The 17,420-nt window shown below is 45.9% G+C and overlaps 1 protein-coding gene across 1 annotated transcript in view; it reads right to left on the bottom strand.

Moving 5' to 3' along the window:
• The window catches only part of LOC118627100 (androgen dependent TFPI regulating protein), a 51,080-nt gene that overhangs the window by 13,863 nt on the left and 19,797 nt on the right, over nt 1-17,420 (bottom strand). Inside the window, exon 4 of the mRNA XM_036257280.1 lies at nt 1,423-1,538. Coding sequence (XP_036113173.1) covers nt 1,423-1,538 — 116 coding nt within the window. The remainder of the gene's footprint in view (nt 1-1,422; nt 1,539-17,420) is intronic.

The raw sequence follows: 17,420 nt of genomic DNA, 5'->3' as shown, positions 1-17,420 counted from the left end.
CAGCTACCATCCTGCTTCTCCCCAACACGTACAATGGAAATATCTTTATGGATACCTACTCTTACGCCACCCCAGGTCCCAGGTATTCCATCCTTAGGGATTTCTTCCTTTGGGTTAAGCCAGATGTGGCAAATCCATGGCACATGCCCTGCCCTTCTCCAGCCTCATTCTATTGGCAGATACCGCTAAATGACAGCACAACATTTTTCTGGTAGGGCCTCAGCATCCTTCCCAACACAGTGCTCCAGACAACAACAATCAGTAGCCCTGACCCCCACAACTTCAGCCTTATTCTCTAAAAAAAAAAACCTTTGTTAAAATGCAAAGGCCCCGGGCTGGAGAAAAGGGTGGATCTCGGGATAGGCTGACTGAGCAAGTCTTCTTTAAGACGGAAGACCAGGACTTTGGGCACTCAGGGAAAGGGGGTGCAGGGGGTGGGGAAGCAGACATCACAAAAGGGAAGGGAAGGCTAGGAAGGAGCCACGATCTGAGTTCTGGCATAGAGTTTACTTGCCCCCGTGGAACATGTTCTCTTTCTGGCTTCTGTCTCTGAAAGAGCATTTGCCCATCTGACTGTGCCCACACAGGGATTGGGGGATTACCCAGATTGTCAGCTGTGAGCATTTATGTGGGTCTAGACTGCAGAGGAACATCATGGCCAGCTTCTGCTGTGCAGGTGTCACGCTTGGCATGCCCCTGTCCGTCAAGCAAGAGCGTGGAGTGGATGAGAAAGCTGCACATGGAAAGGGGTTTCCACGCACTGGGTGGAAGACCAAGCACTCTCCCTTGATTACAGATCACTGGGCAGTATTTCTGCAAATTAGTGTCGCCAGGTGGTTGAATGATAAAATCTAGGCCAGCTGCTTAAATGAGCTTGCATGACTCCAGTTAGGCTGTTCTGCAGGCCCCTGGGCAACTGCTCAAATGCCCCCTAGGAGCTCTAGTGCCAGATGATGGTGCAAATAAACCCATAATGATGCAGGCAACAGGAAAGGACTGAACCTAGCATGCTCAACCTGTCAAGTGCCTTTTTAGAAGGAATATATTTAGATGCCTTAGATCATTCAGCTATTCAAACGTTTCATTGCAAGTTGAACAGAAGATGAACATTTTCTTGGGGAAAGTTACATGTGCAGTAGGTTTGCAATGATTAACTCTTCATGAGGAGAGGCACTTGTGACTTGCTGCGTGTGTGCATGCACACGTGTGTGTGTGTGTGCCCATCTATGTATTCTTTTGCCTGTGATGTTTCTATGAGTATCACAAGCAAACAATAAAAAGCTTTCTTACTTGAAAATTTAAAGGGGGCTAAATCCCCATTAACTCAGTATAAAGGCAGTCTTACAGAACAGTATGCTTCTGGAATATTCCTCAGAGACTTGAATGACAAATATAAGTTGATTTTCTCTCTGCAATTCTTACCTCCAACAGTAACCAAAGCCAGCAGTAACCAACAGGGCGAGTCCTTTCTTCTTCCCTGGATAGCGGTGAGGCCTGAGGATGAATTCGACCAGTACGGGGGGTAATATGAACGTGTGCTTGGGGAGAAAAGATGACAAATCACATGTCAGGTGCCTTGGCTTCTTAGCGTTTCTAATTCTCTGTCCCCCTCCTTTCTCTAATCCTCATCCACAACCACCAGAGGAAATTTCCCCAAAGTGGTCTGAGATCATGCTCCTCAATGCCCGAGGACCTACAGTGGTCCTCTATGGGTACCATATGGATCCAAATCCTTCGTCTGGCTACCAAGGGTCTTTGTGATGCACTGTCACCCTCTCTTGTCCTGCTTATTGCCTGCTGCTCCCCTCACCTCACACACACACACACACACACACACTCCTCTGCTGGAACATGGCCGTTTCCTTCGTTCTCCTTTGTCCTCAGCAGCCTGCTCCCACCCTCACACTTCTGCTCATGCCGCCGCGGTGTGAAGTGTCTTTCCTCCCTGTATTCACACCATGCATGTTCTTCACAGCCAGCGCAATCTTCCATGGTGCTGTCTCTGAATGTTCCTCTTGCTAATTTCTCTCACCCAACTTGACTGCATTTATATCCTGTGCTGTGCAGTGTAGCACTTATGATATGTATTCGTAAGATCTTGGGGCCCCGAGAGCACATCTTAGTCTGTCTCTGCATTCCCCATTGCTAGGGGACGCTGTGTGACCATCCTGTGGATGGGAGGTAGGTGTGTGGGGTGTGTGAGAGCCTCCCCCTACAGCCCTCTATGTCCTCCCCACTCCATCCCTGCTTCACCCTCTCCTTCATAACCATCTGTCTTCTCTTGCATCATTCAAACCCTTAACACTACTTTAAAAAAAAAAAAAGTAATCAAGAAAATAAGCCTTTAGTAATAGTGGTGTTTTCAGGTGGAAAGAATAGGGGTGTTTTCAGGTAAAGGCCTGCCCCCCTTGGTTATGGGAACTGCTCAGGGGAAGGTAGGTGACTTTAGTTTATGTGCAATGTCCTTTCATTTACCAAACACATTAAATTCGCCCTTCTGCCATACTCTGGGCTTACTGGGAACATCTCCTGGTGTTCGCATCGTACCGTTTTCCCATTCACAGCTGTCATTCTTGCTCCCATAGCCTTTACCGCAAGCTCCACCCATTCCCACGCTGCGTCCCAAGGCAGGAGTCCCTGGGGCTTGGACGTCACCGTGCCCGGGTGACCTGCTCCCTGCCCGGCTAGGCTGTGGGACCCTGGCCAGGGCCCCGGAAGGCCTTCACTGTCTGTCCGTCATTCCTGTGCTCAGAGGTAGCCCTGGGGGGCAGCGGCTTCCTCTTGCCTTCCTGACCTGGCTCGGGTACAGTCAGGAGATCGAGACCATTAGGTGACAGGAAATGAGACAAGTGCTGATGGGCAGAAGGGGACGAGAAGGAACGAGTCTGAAGTCCAGGGTATCACTGGGCAGAGAGGGCCTCCTGGGGCCCTCTCAAGGCTGCTGTTGGGTGGCGCAGGGCAGTTCGACCTCTTAAAGGCCGTGGGTACCCACATTTTGTAGCAAAGTGTAGAGAAACAGCATTTCGGACAAACCAAAGCTTCTACATACTCTGTCCAAGTTGGTCCTGACCACACTGACTGGTTGGATATGCAAGTGGCAAGACTTCTGAATCTGGCCTTGGACATTCCTGAATTTGAACTTCAGCTTCCTTGGTTGTGACGTGGGATAGGGAACAGGTGCACCTGTGTCAGGGTGCTGCTCTGAGGGCTGAGAAAAGTGTGTGTCACCGGCTGGCTCCTTGGCCCAGGAGACTTGCAGTGAGCATCAGCCGTGATTGTGGCTCTTCTTGTGATACATATTGCTCTTCCGCTCACTGCTGACCCAATGGGGGTGGGGGAGGCAGAGTTTGGGTGTCCACGGCCCAGGGCACCGGGTGCTCGGGTGCACCTGGCCTGCAGCCTGCAGGAGGGTGTGGCATGAGAGCAGCTGGGGTGTGGCAGCAGAGTTGTTCCCGCGGCCACCCCATGACCCCCTCCTCAGCCCACAGCTGGGGCCTGTGCTCCTGACTGTGCACTGCAGAGCCCTGGCTCGCCCTGCGACAGACATCCATGCTCTTCTCACCCAGAGGCCACCTCAGGAGGTAGGGGATGGGCCTGTCCCCCCAGCAAAGCCACTGCCTCTCCACCTGCCTCCATTCTGCCACAGCCAGGAGAGATCTGACTTCTATCAGCAACCATTAACAGTCCCATTAGACTGGCCATTGATCTGACGGGTTTATTAACCCTGCCCACCGTCAGCAGCTTCCGCTCTCTCCATCAATGATCATTTGGAACAGAATTCCTGCGAAACAATGCAGTGCGTTTGCATTAGGAGAAAATGAGTTCACAGTGATTAATGCTTTTACAACAAATAACTCAGGGATGCATGACTGGTCACCTCTTCTAGGAGCCTGCCCTTTGCAAGTGACATTCAATTGAATTTCCAAATGAATTCTCCCTGATGACTTCTGGGAAATTTACATCAGTGATGTCATTAGTGACGGGCCATATACTGTAGCTTAATACCTACTAAAAGGTCTTTAAAAGAACTACATTTTTTTTTTTTGGTTGGGCTGGCAGTAGCAATGAGGGAAGGAGGAAGAACACATTCTGTGAGCTTTCTAAATATTTAGCTACTGTGAGGAGCCAAGCGTGACACAATAAACCTCGTGGTATTTCCAACGTATGGGGATTTCACCTCATGCAGTTATAAATTATATAACCTTCGTCAGACAGCACATATTAAAAAAAAAAAAAGAGGCAGAGAAAAATTTAGTAAGAGAAAAATCAAATATGCTTTCTACTTCCCCAAAACTCTAATAATTAGGCTGGATTGACACAAATTAGAACGCTGCCAAAAATCGCTCAAAATAGTGACTCATTCTGTATTTCAATTAACAGTTTCTCGGCTTCCCTTATAAACAGTGAAGCTGACAAAAATTAATTATCTCTGAGGGGGTAAAATATTTCCTTCCAAAGTAAATAAAGCGCCATGGGCTAAAACAATAGTGTGTGAACAGAGGTGATGGAAGAAGCTGTCTTTCCTCGTCAATTAAGCTATCATTTGAGTAGATTTTTCTTTAAATATCTCCGTTTAAAAGCATCAGTTAAGAGGACCGTGTTGTTCTTTTCCCCTCCTTTTCTACTCAGCCATGCCTTTCCTCCAGTCCTTGGTATAATGCCTGCTTCCATTTGGATAGAGCTATAAGCATGAAATATTGATTTAGGCATTAGTATAACAATTGCCATTTAGGATTCCCGGTTACAAAATAGCTTTGCAGATAAGTACTAAAATCTACCAGCCCATAGAACATTCTTACAAGGTTACATGAGTGGCAACATGGAAAATAATGAGCACTTACTTTGATTCATCTCATACCAGTGGATAAGCAGCTGTTCCACACACCTTCCCTGTGTGTGAAGCTAAGCTTACAATGGGATACATGTGCCTGCCCGGCTCTTGTGAAAGGGGCCAGGTTAGTTCCTGCTGAGGCAGCCATGGAGCCCACAGCTCCTCACTGTCACACAGGCAGCGAGGACTGAGTCAGTAAGGCTGGGATGGTCACACTCTTATCTCTAAGGTCCAGCAGGGGTGGGGGAGGGGGGCAAGTGTTTTTAATTTTCTCCAGTGAGAAAAATTCAGGGAGCCTCTACATTTTAAATATCAGATAACATTTTAAAATATGATCGCTGTCTCTTCTCTATTTTATATGCTTGTTGAGCTAGTTCTTGTGTTAGGTTGACACAGATCGACAAAACAGCTTCTTCCTTCTTGGCCGGGAAATGGAGAGCTTCTCACTCATAAGCTGTTTCTAATGAATTTACCGAATGCTGCCCATTTTATGTTTGCCTGTCTTGTGCCTCCCCCTGCTCAGGCAACACTTGGATCTGAGAATTAATTTCTTCCATTGGCCCTTCCCAAATTGATGTCCCCTCCCCAAGTCCCTGAGATAATATCTTTGGTTTATGGTACTCATAGGTAGAAAGTTTTTTTATTATATTTTTTTATCCTCACCTGAGGATACCTGTCCATTTTTTGTTCAGATAGAGTGGGAGGGAGGGAGAGAGAGAGAGAGAGAGAGAGAGAGAGAGAGAGAGAGAAACATCGATGTGAAAGGGACACATTGAGCGGCTGCCACCCGCACAACCCAACCAGGGCCGGGGACAAACTGCAACCAAGTTACATTCCCTTAGCGGGAACCGAACCTGGGTCTTTCTGGACCGCAGGTCAATGCTCTAACCGCTGAGCCAAACCGGCCAGGGCATAGGTAGAAAGTTTTAAATCAAGTTTTATCGCACCAATAAGATCTCATTTCTGGGTACATTAAGGAGGATATTTTTGCTTAGTGTATATATATATATATATATATATATATATATATATATTTTTTTTTTTTTTAAATTTATTTTAAAAAATGAAAGCCTTTACAAAATCTCCTCAGGGCCAAACACATGGTCAAAACATCAATTAAAACTTAAACATAAATACAGCAGGCATGAAAACAGAGGCAAAGCAAGCCTTAATAGAATGCCCAGCTTGTTATTCCAGTGCTGGGTCACATGTCTTAAAAAATGAAATGCAGTAATCATTGTTTTGTAAATCCTTGTGACACAATCTCTGGTTTGGATCATACCATCCATTTGCCAGCTGAAAACTTTTCCCTCACTCCAACCACCTTCCCTCACAGCAGTGCCTGCCTCTAAACATCCAAGCTCTGTCGTTCCTGCGCGTTAAAGATGAGATGCTGCCTAAGTCAACTGATCACGGCAGCCCTGGCATGTAGACAGAAGTGAAATTGCTTATATCTCTAGGGGAAAAAATTCTTCTTTTACTCTTTCACCTACACTACCTGCAGGGGTCTCTTTTTTTGGGTCTCAAATACTAGAGTTTAGAAGATGATTGGATTTGTAGAATTTCCCTTTTCCACTCTCGAGGAACTCAAGTGCATAGGCCAGGCAGCACTATAATTAGTCAATGTTCAAATGCCCAGGAGCGGGGACTCAAGGTAAACCACCCACAGAGAGCCACAGGCTTCCCTTTGATCTCCCTGGCAGCCCCTCCTGCTCAAAATCCAAAAACAGAAGTTAAAAACCAATCATTTTATTTACTGCAGAGGAGTAGTCATGTTTGCAGTTTGCTCGGAAATGCACCAAAATGAGATGAGTTGATGGATGGACAGATGCATGCGTATGTGATAAAGCAAATAGAGTCAACTACTAATAGTAGAATCTAAGTGGTGGGTAATACAGGTGTTCCCTGTAAAAGTCTGTAAACTGTGTTTATATTTGAAGTTTTTCATAATAAAATGTTGGAAAAAATAGAAATAGTTTCTACTGACCTGGAAAGAGAAACAAACGCTCCATTGGGCCAAGGACGACAAGCATGCTGTCATTTCTGAACTCATGTGTGAACTGAACAGGATAACTTGCTGAATCGTCTAAGGAGTTTCTAAGTCGTGTTTTACTTCCTATGCTGTTGCCCTTTGGGTTAATATATAGTGTGGCCAACATCTCAAAGAGGCATTCTTTTACTTTGATGACATCCACTGAAGAGCTGGCCATTTAGATTTTGTTCAGTTAAGGGTGAGGCACAAGAAAGATCTGGGATCTTACGACCCTACAATCAGGAATATATCTGCCTCTTCCTGCTCTCTGCCTCCTCTCCCTCCCTCTGCAAAACACCCAAATCCCTCTCTCTAATTTAACTCTCTGGCAATAACAACAACCTAGACACCTGCTGTAATCCCTGACTCATTCCATTACTTCTCATATCTGAATGTGGTTCACTTTCCCCCTCATATTCTTCTCACAACAGTCTATTCTGTCATCTTCTTCAGCATCACCTCCCTAATGTTCCCCTATTATGGTACATACTCAACATTGAAATTTGACCAGCCTCCTAAAACAAGTTTCACGTTGCTGCTCCCTGCTCCACAACCTTCTGTAGCTGTTTGTTGCCTCAGTCCCCTGCCTACACTCCTTCTCTAATCTCTCTCTCATTTCCACAGTATCTCAACAGGCTCCCTTCTTCCTATTCAAACCAGTCTCCTCATTATCCTCGTGTTTCAGCCCATTTCCTTCCCTAGAATTCCTGTCTTTTCTTATGAACTCTTTAATTCTTCTCTCCCATCCAGCCCCACCTTCGAGACACCTTACAGTCAAAAGCACACATGTTAATGTGAGGAGATAGAAAAGAAAAATCAGGACCCAGGAGAGCACTGAAGCCCCAATAGGACAACCAGAGACTTGCTGGGTCGCTATTGTTGAGATTCAGATTTAGCTATACCACCCTGGCCGGTTTGGCTCAGCCGATAGAGTCTCCACCTAAGGACCAGAGTCACAGGTTCAATCTCGGTTGCGGTTTGGTCCCCTGCCCTTGTCAGGGTGATGTGTCTCTCTCATATCGATGTTTCTCTCTCTCTTAAAAAAAATTAGCAATACCTTTCCAGACAGCCAATGTAAAAAGAGAGAAATGGAATGTAAACAGTTCTTTTAAAAAAAAATTTTAAGGGAAACGATTTTTTTTCTATTACTAATTAGGCCTCAAATAAACTTCTATCCTTGATTTTATTTAGGGGACAGTAAGTAATAGTAGGCGGTGCTCTCAATGGGTCCTCACAGCAATAGCAGAGGTCTAGGTCCCATAAATGGATAAAATCTCAAAACAAAATAACCTACTGAGGGGGATTCTGCCAATAAGGAGATAAGTTTGTAGAATTATGTAGCCTTCTGATGATTGGAGCAGTAGTCGGACTCGAGGAACACTATTTCCTTCACGAGTGTCTTTGTTGTTCCATTTGTGAGCCAGACCACAGCCAGTACTTTCTTCTGTGTTTAGAGGCAGGAGTGTAGGTATCACCCACTGTTGATGACTCTGGAATTCGGAGAGTCAGTGGCAATGTTGACACCCTTTGACTGCAGATAAAGACTCTCATCAAGGAGACCTGCCCCTTGGAGCTGAGTGACTGGCCCCTTTGGCTATCTCTGAGGCCCTTGTCACCTCCAGGTCACACCTACCTCACATCCTGTCATTGCGTGAGATGCTCTCTCCTGTCCCTCCCACAGTTCTTTTGGTCTACACTAGACTCCTCAGTGCTCAATTATATTTCATTTTATTTTTCACACTGTCAAGGTCATGTATTTTGTCTTTGATGCTGAATTAAATTGTAAACAATTTGAGGTCCAAGTTCTCTCCTTTTCAGGACTTCCCTCCCCCCTCAGATTTATAAATGCTTTTTGACTGATTTTCTTCATTTGAAACTTTGTGTTTATATGGTTCACAAAGCCCCTCATGATCTAGTAACTGGTCCCGTCATATTTCATGCCCAACACCTCCCTACAGCCTTGAAGCCCCCTGCACTTCACCCGCGGTTCTCTCTCACCACTGACACATCACACACTTACCCCTCGCCCTCCTCTCACACTCCTGGGCTCAGCAGAGATATCATCGACTCTAGGGCAGAATCTGAAACATCCAGCAGGTGCCCTTCCCTGGCAGGGCTGGACCGCCCTGTGCTCACCCCCTTTCACAGCGACACATTACGGCATCACCTAATACTGCACAAACCTTCCCTAGAAATGGGGACCGCTTGCAGCAGCTCAGGGCAGTCAGCATTCCTCTTCAGTGCTGCGCACTGGTGCTTAAGCTACTCTGACCGCGTAACATCTGTGGCATTAGGGAATGAATCCACGGAACAATAGCATGGGGCACAGAGGAAGAAGGGGGTGCTCTTCTGCGCAGCCTGGGAAGACAAGCCCGAGTCCTGGTGTGAGAAGACAACAGCTGCACTCAGATTCAGCTGACCTGGGCAGCCACACCTCCTGCTGGGTGCACATGGGAGGGTCACCGCGTCAGTCCCACTTCAGGCTGGTCATCTTTACGCTTTGTTATGGCTATAGATTGTACCCCAAGTCCTGGGAAATGGGTGTAGTGGGTCACACAGAGAAACTTACGAGAAAATGTGACTCCTGGCAACAGCCCGTGGGTGCCCACATCATGGCAACTAAACGGTAGACTCCATAAAGGAGTATCACCATGCCAGAATCAGCGACCAGTAGAAGCTACGCAGCCAGCAGAGGCTGTTCCTTGTCAATCTTGGGGACCCACTGGCCTCTGGCCCTCCATTCTGAAACTGGGCCAGGTGGAAACCGTCCAAGTTTTGCTTGATGTCTTCTTATACCTCTCCTCTCTATTAATCTGCAATTTGCCCTCCCTCCACGGTTCTGTGCCTGGCTCCCCACAGCACACATGGAGACTTGTTTTGAAGACACAGACAGATGGGCAGCTCTCTAGAAAGCTGTTCCAAGTTGGAGGACGATGACTGTTCTTTTCGAGAAAGAGAAAGTTTTGGAAGCACGGGGCTTGTTCTGGCTTCAGAGCCACCATCTCTAGGGCACCACCCCTCCCTCTGCGATGGCTCACCACGGTGTGAGCAGACTCGGAATGTGTAGGCAGCTGGTTTCCCTGGGAGAGAACAGTCTCCTAGGCAAGCATCCCACAAGCACAGGCTCTGGGGCCAAGTGCCAAACTCCCACGTGACCCACCGGCAATGGGTCAGCTCCCACACTCTCTTCTTCTTGCCTCCAGCTCTCCCTTGCTGACCCAGCAGGGTGTTCCTAAAGGGACTCACCCGCTGTGGTGTTGGAGGGACAGTTGCTCCCTGGTGATTTTTCCAAATGCAAGTCACTGGTTGATTTAGAGTTAGTCAACATGTCAGGCTGTATGCGGGGCCCATGCGCTCGCCATGGGGGTCTTACCAGTAGAGGAGGAAGTGGCTGGGAGTGGGGCCCACGTGTAAAAGAAACAGAGGAGTTTGCTTGGGAAATGCCCTCATCCAGTACCCATCAGATATCTCAGAAGAAGTGGTTATGTCCCAGCACTCAGTCAATTAAAAGGTACGTAAGAGGAGGAGGAGGTCAATGGGAGAAAACGGGGGGCATCTGTAATACTTTCAATAATAAAAAAATCAATAAAAACATATTAAGAAAAATAAATAGATGAATAAAAGGTATGTGAGATATGGCCCTGGAACTGAAAAAAATAATGAATTTGAATTTATGCGTGTTATAGTTCCACAGAACTAAGATGAGGTGAGGTTTTAAGCATCATATAGTGGAGGCTCTGGAAGTGATAGACAACGGGGAGCCCACAGTGAAGAACAAGCGCTTCTTCAGTGCAAAGAGCGACTTCTCTTCACTCACTGGGTAAAACTCTTTCTGACTGGAAGGGCTCAGGGGTTTCTCTTCAACAGCGTTGGTGTCAGCTCAACTGTGTCTTATCATCTCCTGGCGTGGCACGAAGTTGTGCTTCGTTCTTTCAAAATAAACGTAAATTTGAATTCCCCTTTATTAAAAATCGGTAACTGTATATTACAGACTACTTTTTCAATGACAAACACATTTTTCTTGCTGAGAATACATAGAACAAAAAGGCTGACTGTAGGATATAAAACTGAAGATGCCAAGTAGGATGGTAGATATGAGTTTGGTGCTCAGAAGAAAAATTTAGCTGGAAATAGAGATTTGGAAGCCAAGAGTGTAGGTATGACTTTTATTCGTGGCGGTAGATGAGAGGACCCTGGAGAGTGCATGAGTTAAGAATAAAGGAGCTCGGAGTAAACACTGTGGAATAGCAATAGTTAAGCCAGAGTTTCTCAACCTCCACGCTAATGATGTTGTAGAATAGGTAATTCTTTGTTGAGGGAGCTGCCTGTGCATTGTCGGATACTTAGCAGCATCCTTGGCTTCTACTTGCCAGATGCCAGAAACACCCACCCACCCCTAGTTCTGACAATCAAAACTGTCTCCAGATATTGCCAAATGTCCCCTGGAGAGCGAAATCAACCCCAGTTGAGAATCCCTCCTTTAAGTGATGGGCCAAAGAAGAACATCTTGCAAATATAGTTGACAAGGAGCAATCAGAAAATCTGGAAGTAAGGTCAAGAAGGAAAGAGAATATTTCGAGAAAGATGTAGTCAAATGTATCAAATGTCAAGGCAAGGTATCAAGACATTAGTACCAACCCCTTAACCCCCAGTATTAGAGATAAGCACACTGTACTGAGCACTACAGTCCCAAATTGCTTTTTCTTCCTTCCAGGGTGACGCCCATGCTCTTTGTTCACTTCTCTGCATTTTTGGACTTCAACTCCCTTTTTCTAGTATTCTTAGACTTGGACCATGGAGCCCCTGGGAGCTGGGAGGTTAACATGGATATGTCTTTATGGCTGCCATTGCCATATGTTCCATAAAACCTACGGGTGGGTGGAAATCTGGACAAATTTGTAAGTGTAAAATTTAGGAACCTACATGCAGGACAAATTGATGACAAGTTGGCTTGCTCAGAGCCGTCTACACTTCTGGGAATGCATGCTCATGGCATTGAGACAATCTTCCCATTGCCAAGAAATCTGGCTCACTTCCTTATCGTGGTCTTCTTAAGAAAAACAAAACAAAAATTTTTAAAAGGTCACAAAATTCCTTCTCACCACAGTATAGTAAAATGTGGCTTTCATGAGTTCCTAGATGTGCTTGCAGAGAGACATCAAAAACACACGCGCTGTATCCCAACCAACTGGTGCTAGCCGACCTCACAGAATACCTCTCAAACGACTCACTTTCGGGTTTCCGAACTCAGGGGCGGGGCGAAAAGCACAAAGGTTTTTGTTTTGTTTTCAGCTTCCAAGTCTGAATTTTCACGGGTAAAATCTGTTCCTGTTAAGGGAAGTGATGCTGAAATTCCCCCTGCTTTTATGAGGCTTTTTTAAAATTCTGCCCTCAAAATAAGAAGACACTTGATTACTATTGAACTGTTAAAATGTTGGGTTCCATGGCAGCTCCCAAAGAATACTGTTGGAGTTCCACATTCCTGAGTTCACTTTCCATGTACATACACTAATGAACTCCATTACTAGCCTCTTTGTCCATCAGTAGGAGCCCTGGGTTGGATATTATCAAGTATCTCCCTCAGGGCTAGTGCCAACCCAGCAATGAAATGATGGTGGTAACTGGCCTTCCATACACTTTACAGAGATAGAAAGAGACTGTTTTTAACCAATTCTCTCTTTTCCTTTGACTACCTCTTTCATCTGGTTACCTATGAAGCTGTGTCTTCATCCCTTCATTTCAGCCTTTTCCCTTCTTCCTTGATTCAGTGGCTTTTTAGAACTCTCTTTGGTTATATGAATACTCAGTTACCTAATAAATATTTAACAATGGTGGTAACAGACTAAAGTGTGAGCCTCGAAATGGTTCTGCCAGAGCATCCATCCTTGAGCCACAGTCTAAATCAGAACAAACATCACCTCTTCTTGAACAAAACATATGCAACTACTATTGTTAATGGAGGGGAGAGGGCTTCATCTCCCTCTGTTGCTAGTGGGGGTGGATTTCTTGTGCTATACAAAAAAAATTTTTTTTATGAGACTCACAGAGGAGTTTCCAAAGTCTCATTCTCTGTATCCCTCCATAGAAAGTGTGTAACTGGGGCTTCAGTAGAGCTAACATCAAAGCCAGTGGCCGAAGTTTCCACTCTATGTCAGCACAGTCCAATTCAGCATCAGAGCTTAATTTGTGTTTCCCCATTGCATTCCACTAGCCCACTGCATGTGGGGTCCTCAGGGCCACATGGCTATGGAGAAAATACCAGTAAATGCAAGGAAGCCAAAAATGAGCCACTAGCAGAAGAGAGCCAAGAGAACTCTTTTGTTTAGATTACGGGTTCCCAAATTTGTGCATGCTTGCAATAGCCATGCCCATTCTGGCCAAAGATCTTTGTTACCAGTTGTGACTGATACACCATACCTTCCCTATGTCACCCCAACTTTACTAAGCACGGGTCTCTCTTCCCTTTGATGGATTCCTTCCCCCAGTGTTTTGCAGGGAATAGGCTGGTGGTTCCCTGGGGAGTGAACAGTTGCAGCCTCCTCTTGAAGCTGCCCAAATGGCATGCCTACAATGTCTGCCTTCCCCCTTCACTCCTTTCCTATCATTACTAACCAGCGCAATACAACGGCATCACTATGACTCTCCTTTTTCAACATGAATCTATCACTAATGAGTCATATGTTTTTGATATAACAACTAAAAGCCCCATAGATATTTCAAGGTACCAATACTTTCCCTGATACAGTGATACCTCGGTTCTCGAACATAATTCGTTCCAGGAGGACGGTCGAGAACCGAATTGTTCGAGAACCGAAGCAATGAAAGCGTGACTCCACAAAGCGTGACTCTCTCTCTGCACTCACACTGATGATGCAAGCAAGGCGCACTGGGCCGAATGAACGCCATTCGGCTCATCTCGGAAGTTCGAGTTCCAAATATTTGTTCGGATTCCGAGACAAAAGTTTCTCGAATCTCCATTTGGTCGAAAACCGAGGCGTTTGAGAACCGAGGTATCACTGTATTTCCTCACTTATAACTATCTTTACAAAAGAACGCCTCAAAGTATCAAGGCCTAGGGTGTCAGCCAGAGATGATTGAAGCAGGGCTGCTAAACCCTTCCTTCTGCCTTCTGTGTCCCCTAGCCCAGCATACCCCTCTCTACTCCTAACGAGGAACTCTGAGGCCAGTCAAGGGCACAGGGAAACTTCCAGAGTAAGAGATAAAGACTTCGTTTCTTCTTGAATGCAGCAGTCTTCAGTCAGGGCCTACCCCATGCCACTCTGTGCTAGGTACTGGAGATAGTGGCAAACAAACATGGTCACTGTCTTTGTAGGCCTATAGTTGAATCAGCAAGGTTTTCTATAAACAAGTAGAAAAGTACATAGATCCCAATCGTGACATGTACTATGAAGGACACAAACAGGAATCTATGTATCAGAAGAAAAGTGGAAGGATATTAAGTAAGGTAGTCAGGGAAGGCCAGTCTGAAGATGTCATTGTTAGGGGGTTAGTTTTTAATAGTACAGAATATTGCCCGGCTGGTGTGGCTCAGTGGTTGAGCATTGACCCATGTGCACCAAGAGGTCGCTGGTTCGATTCCCAGTCAGGGCACATGCCCAGGTTGTGGATTCGATCCCCAGTGTGGGGCATGCAGGAGGTGGCCAATCAATGTTTTCTCTCATCAATGTTTCTATCTCCTTCTCCCTTCCTCTCTAAAAATGAATAAAGAAAAAAAATTGTACAGACTATTATAAAGTGGGACTATTTTCCTATTTATCGTTGACCCTTGAAAAACCCTGGGTTAAGGACACTAACAACTCCCCCCACAACCCACAGTCAAAAGATCACATATAATTTTTGACACCCCAATAACTTAGTTGACCCTTAGTAGCCATGGGGGATTGGTTCCAGAACCCCTGTAGATACTAAAATTTGTGCATGCTCAAGTGCCCCATATAAAAAGGTGTATATCAATGCACACAGTTGGCTCTCTTCATTCATGGACTCCCAACCACGGATTGAAACAGTACAGAAATTCATTGAAAAAATTCTTGTATAAGTGGCCTCATGCAGTTCAACCCCATGTTATTCGAGGGACAATTGCATGTTGTTGCTGTGTGGAGAAGGCTGAGAATGGGAGAGGAAGACCAGTCTGGAGGTGCTGTGCAGGAGAAGTGAAGGTGGACCCCAGAGTACTGGCAGTGGAACTAGCTAGTGAACAGATTTGCTCCATATTTTACAAGATTAGTTCACAGGTTGAATATAAGGGAGGGGGGTGGAGGGAGGTGGCCCAGTCCAGGCCGGTTTCCCTCTGGAGCCATTGGGAGGATGTGGCTCCAGTTCCCGAGGAGGAGCAGCCCGGGACAGGTTTGGCAGGAAGCATCACACGTCCACTTCTGGACGAGCTGACTTGGAGATGGGGCCATAACAGCAATGTCAGGGCGACAGTTAGAGATGCAAGTCTGGAACCCAGAGGAGCTCTGAGCTGGAGACGCAGCACACAGAACTACAGCCAGGGGTGGGTGTGAGCTACTGGGAAGAGAGTCCTGGCGAAGAGGGGGCTCAGGACAAGCCTGGAGAACACCACTGTCTGGAAGGCAGGCAGAGGCCACAAGCAGAGGCTGAGGTAGGAGGAAAACTGTCAGTGAGCTATCCGCAGAGCCGACACAGCTGAGTCCCAGGGAGCCAGAGGTATACAGTGACGAGCGCTGCTGAGAGTTCAGTGAGGTGGGGGCAAAAGCAGGAGCCTGGGATTTGGCAGTGCGGACACAGTTGGTGACCAGAATAAGAGGAACGAGCAGAACACGTACTGATCATACACATGGGTCTGGGCAAGGCTCTTGGGCTCCGTTCCATTCGGAGAGGCAGACACTCTTTTTCATGTGGCTTGAATGGCAACGTGTGTCCTGAGGAAACTAATCAGCCAACCCCACAACTCCCCCCCCCCAAATCCTGGTGACAATCTGGACGAGGATCAGGAAAATGAAGTCATTTAACCCCGTGTCTACAGTGTCCCACACAGCCATTCTCAAGTGCCACCAGAGAAGAGTGATTCTCTGCTCCATCCACAGCGTGTGAGATGCCTTTCCCTGGCTGGCTCTCACCTGGAGCCATTGGTAGAAAGGGATTCTAGGAGCCGTGTGTGGTTCCAGGCGTGTCCCCCGCTACACAGAGGAGCGTGGAGAAGCCGTGGTCGTGATTTCAATTTGACGACAACTTGGCATAGGTCATGTATTACTGATACAACTTTATGTTGCACACATCGTATTTTTTTTTTAATCCTCACCTGAAGACATTTTTCTATTTATCTTCAGATAGAGTGGGAGTGAGAGGGGGAGAGGGAGAGAGAGAAACATCATTGTGAGAGGGACACATTGACTGGTTGCCTCCCACAAGACCCCAACCAGGGCTGGGGACCAAACCACAACCAAGGTACATGCCCTTGACTGGAATCGAACCCATGACTCTTTGGTCTGTGGGCCAACGCTCTAACTGCTGAGCGAAATCGGCCAGGGCTGCACACATTGTATTTTATTTGCTCCAAATAAATTGCTGAGAATTAAGAACTAACATGCCCATTTTAAGGAACCCAATACCCAGAGAGGTCTATTAACTTTTCCAAAACCACATAGCAAGATAATGGCAGAAATGGGGCCAGAACTGAGGTTTTTCTGGTACTGAAATCAATTCTTTCCATGAAATAAAAAATTAACTTGTAGGAAACATCTGAGATTATAATTTCTGCAATTTAGACAAAGAACTAAGAAAGTTTTTTCCATTCACCCCAATCTGACTTTTAGGAATCAAGCCCCAACACCTTCCTTCCTAATAATTTATCCCTTTCAACTTTTTAGCCCAAAAAGAAACTTAACAGATGTGAAAGGACATTTGTGAAGATGGACTGTGATTCACAGATGGTTCATTTCGATAACTGGTGCCTGGAGATGTCTTGGACGCTCTGCATCTTGCCCTAAGAGTCACCGCCTCAAAGACAGCCACCAAGATGGTCATTTCCATGGGGCCTGCAACTCAACGTTCCAGGTGTCGAATATCATTCAACAAGTTCTTCTTAAGCGCTAATTTTGCCAGGCTTACAATTTCTGTGATCATCATGCTATTTTCATGCTACAAACGCTGACATAATTAGGTTAGCAAAGTATTTTAAAATATGTCACTAAAAGTATGCATATTAATTAAAATGTTCCTACATATAAGCCTTAAACTAAACTCCCAGAGAGGACTGGAGACAAAAGACTTTTATTAAATACCGTTCGATAGGTTAAGTATTTTAGTATCTCTGCCAATCATTGCTACAAAAATGTCTTGCTAAGCATGAACTGGGTAAAAAAAGGGAAATATTAGCATATTATCATCTGTCAGGGTTGTGAGACAACAGCAAAAACAGCATTTTTAAGCAATGGCCAGGACACCTCACCCAGATGCAGGTCTGTTTTAAACATGTATAATTAAGTGGTCGATTCTTTGAGCGGATAGATGGAGTGTGAAGCAACACGCGTATGGATTTTGTGTTAATGGACATGCTTTTCAGTGGCGGAC

The sequence above is a fragment of the Molossus molossus genome, unplaced genomic scaffold (genome assembly GCF_014108415.1).
Source record: "Molossus molossus isolate mMolMol1 unplaced genomic scaffold, mMolMol1.p scaffold_m16_p_12, whole genome shotgun sequence".
Taxonomy (NCBI): domain Eukaryota; kingdom Metazoa; phylum Chordata; class Mammalia; order Chiroptera; family Molossidae; genus Molossus; species Molossus molossus.
The sequence above is the reverse complement of the archived record's forward strand: the minus strand, read 5'-3'. Positions and strand labels throughout refer to the sequence as shown.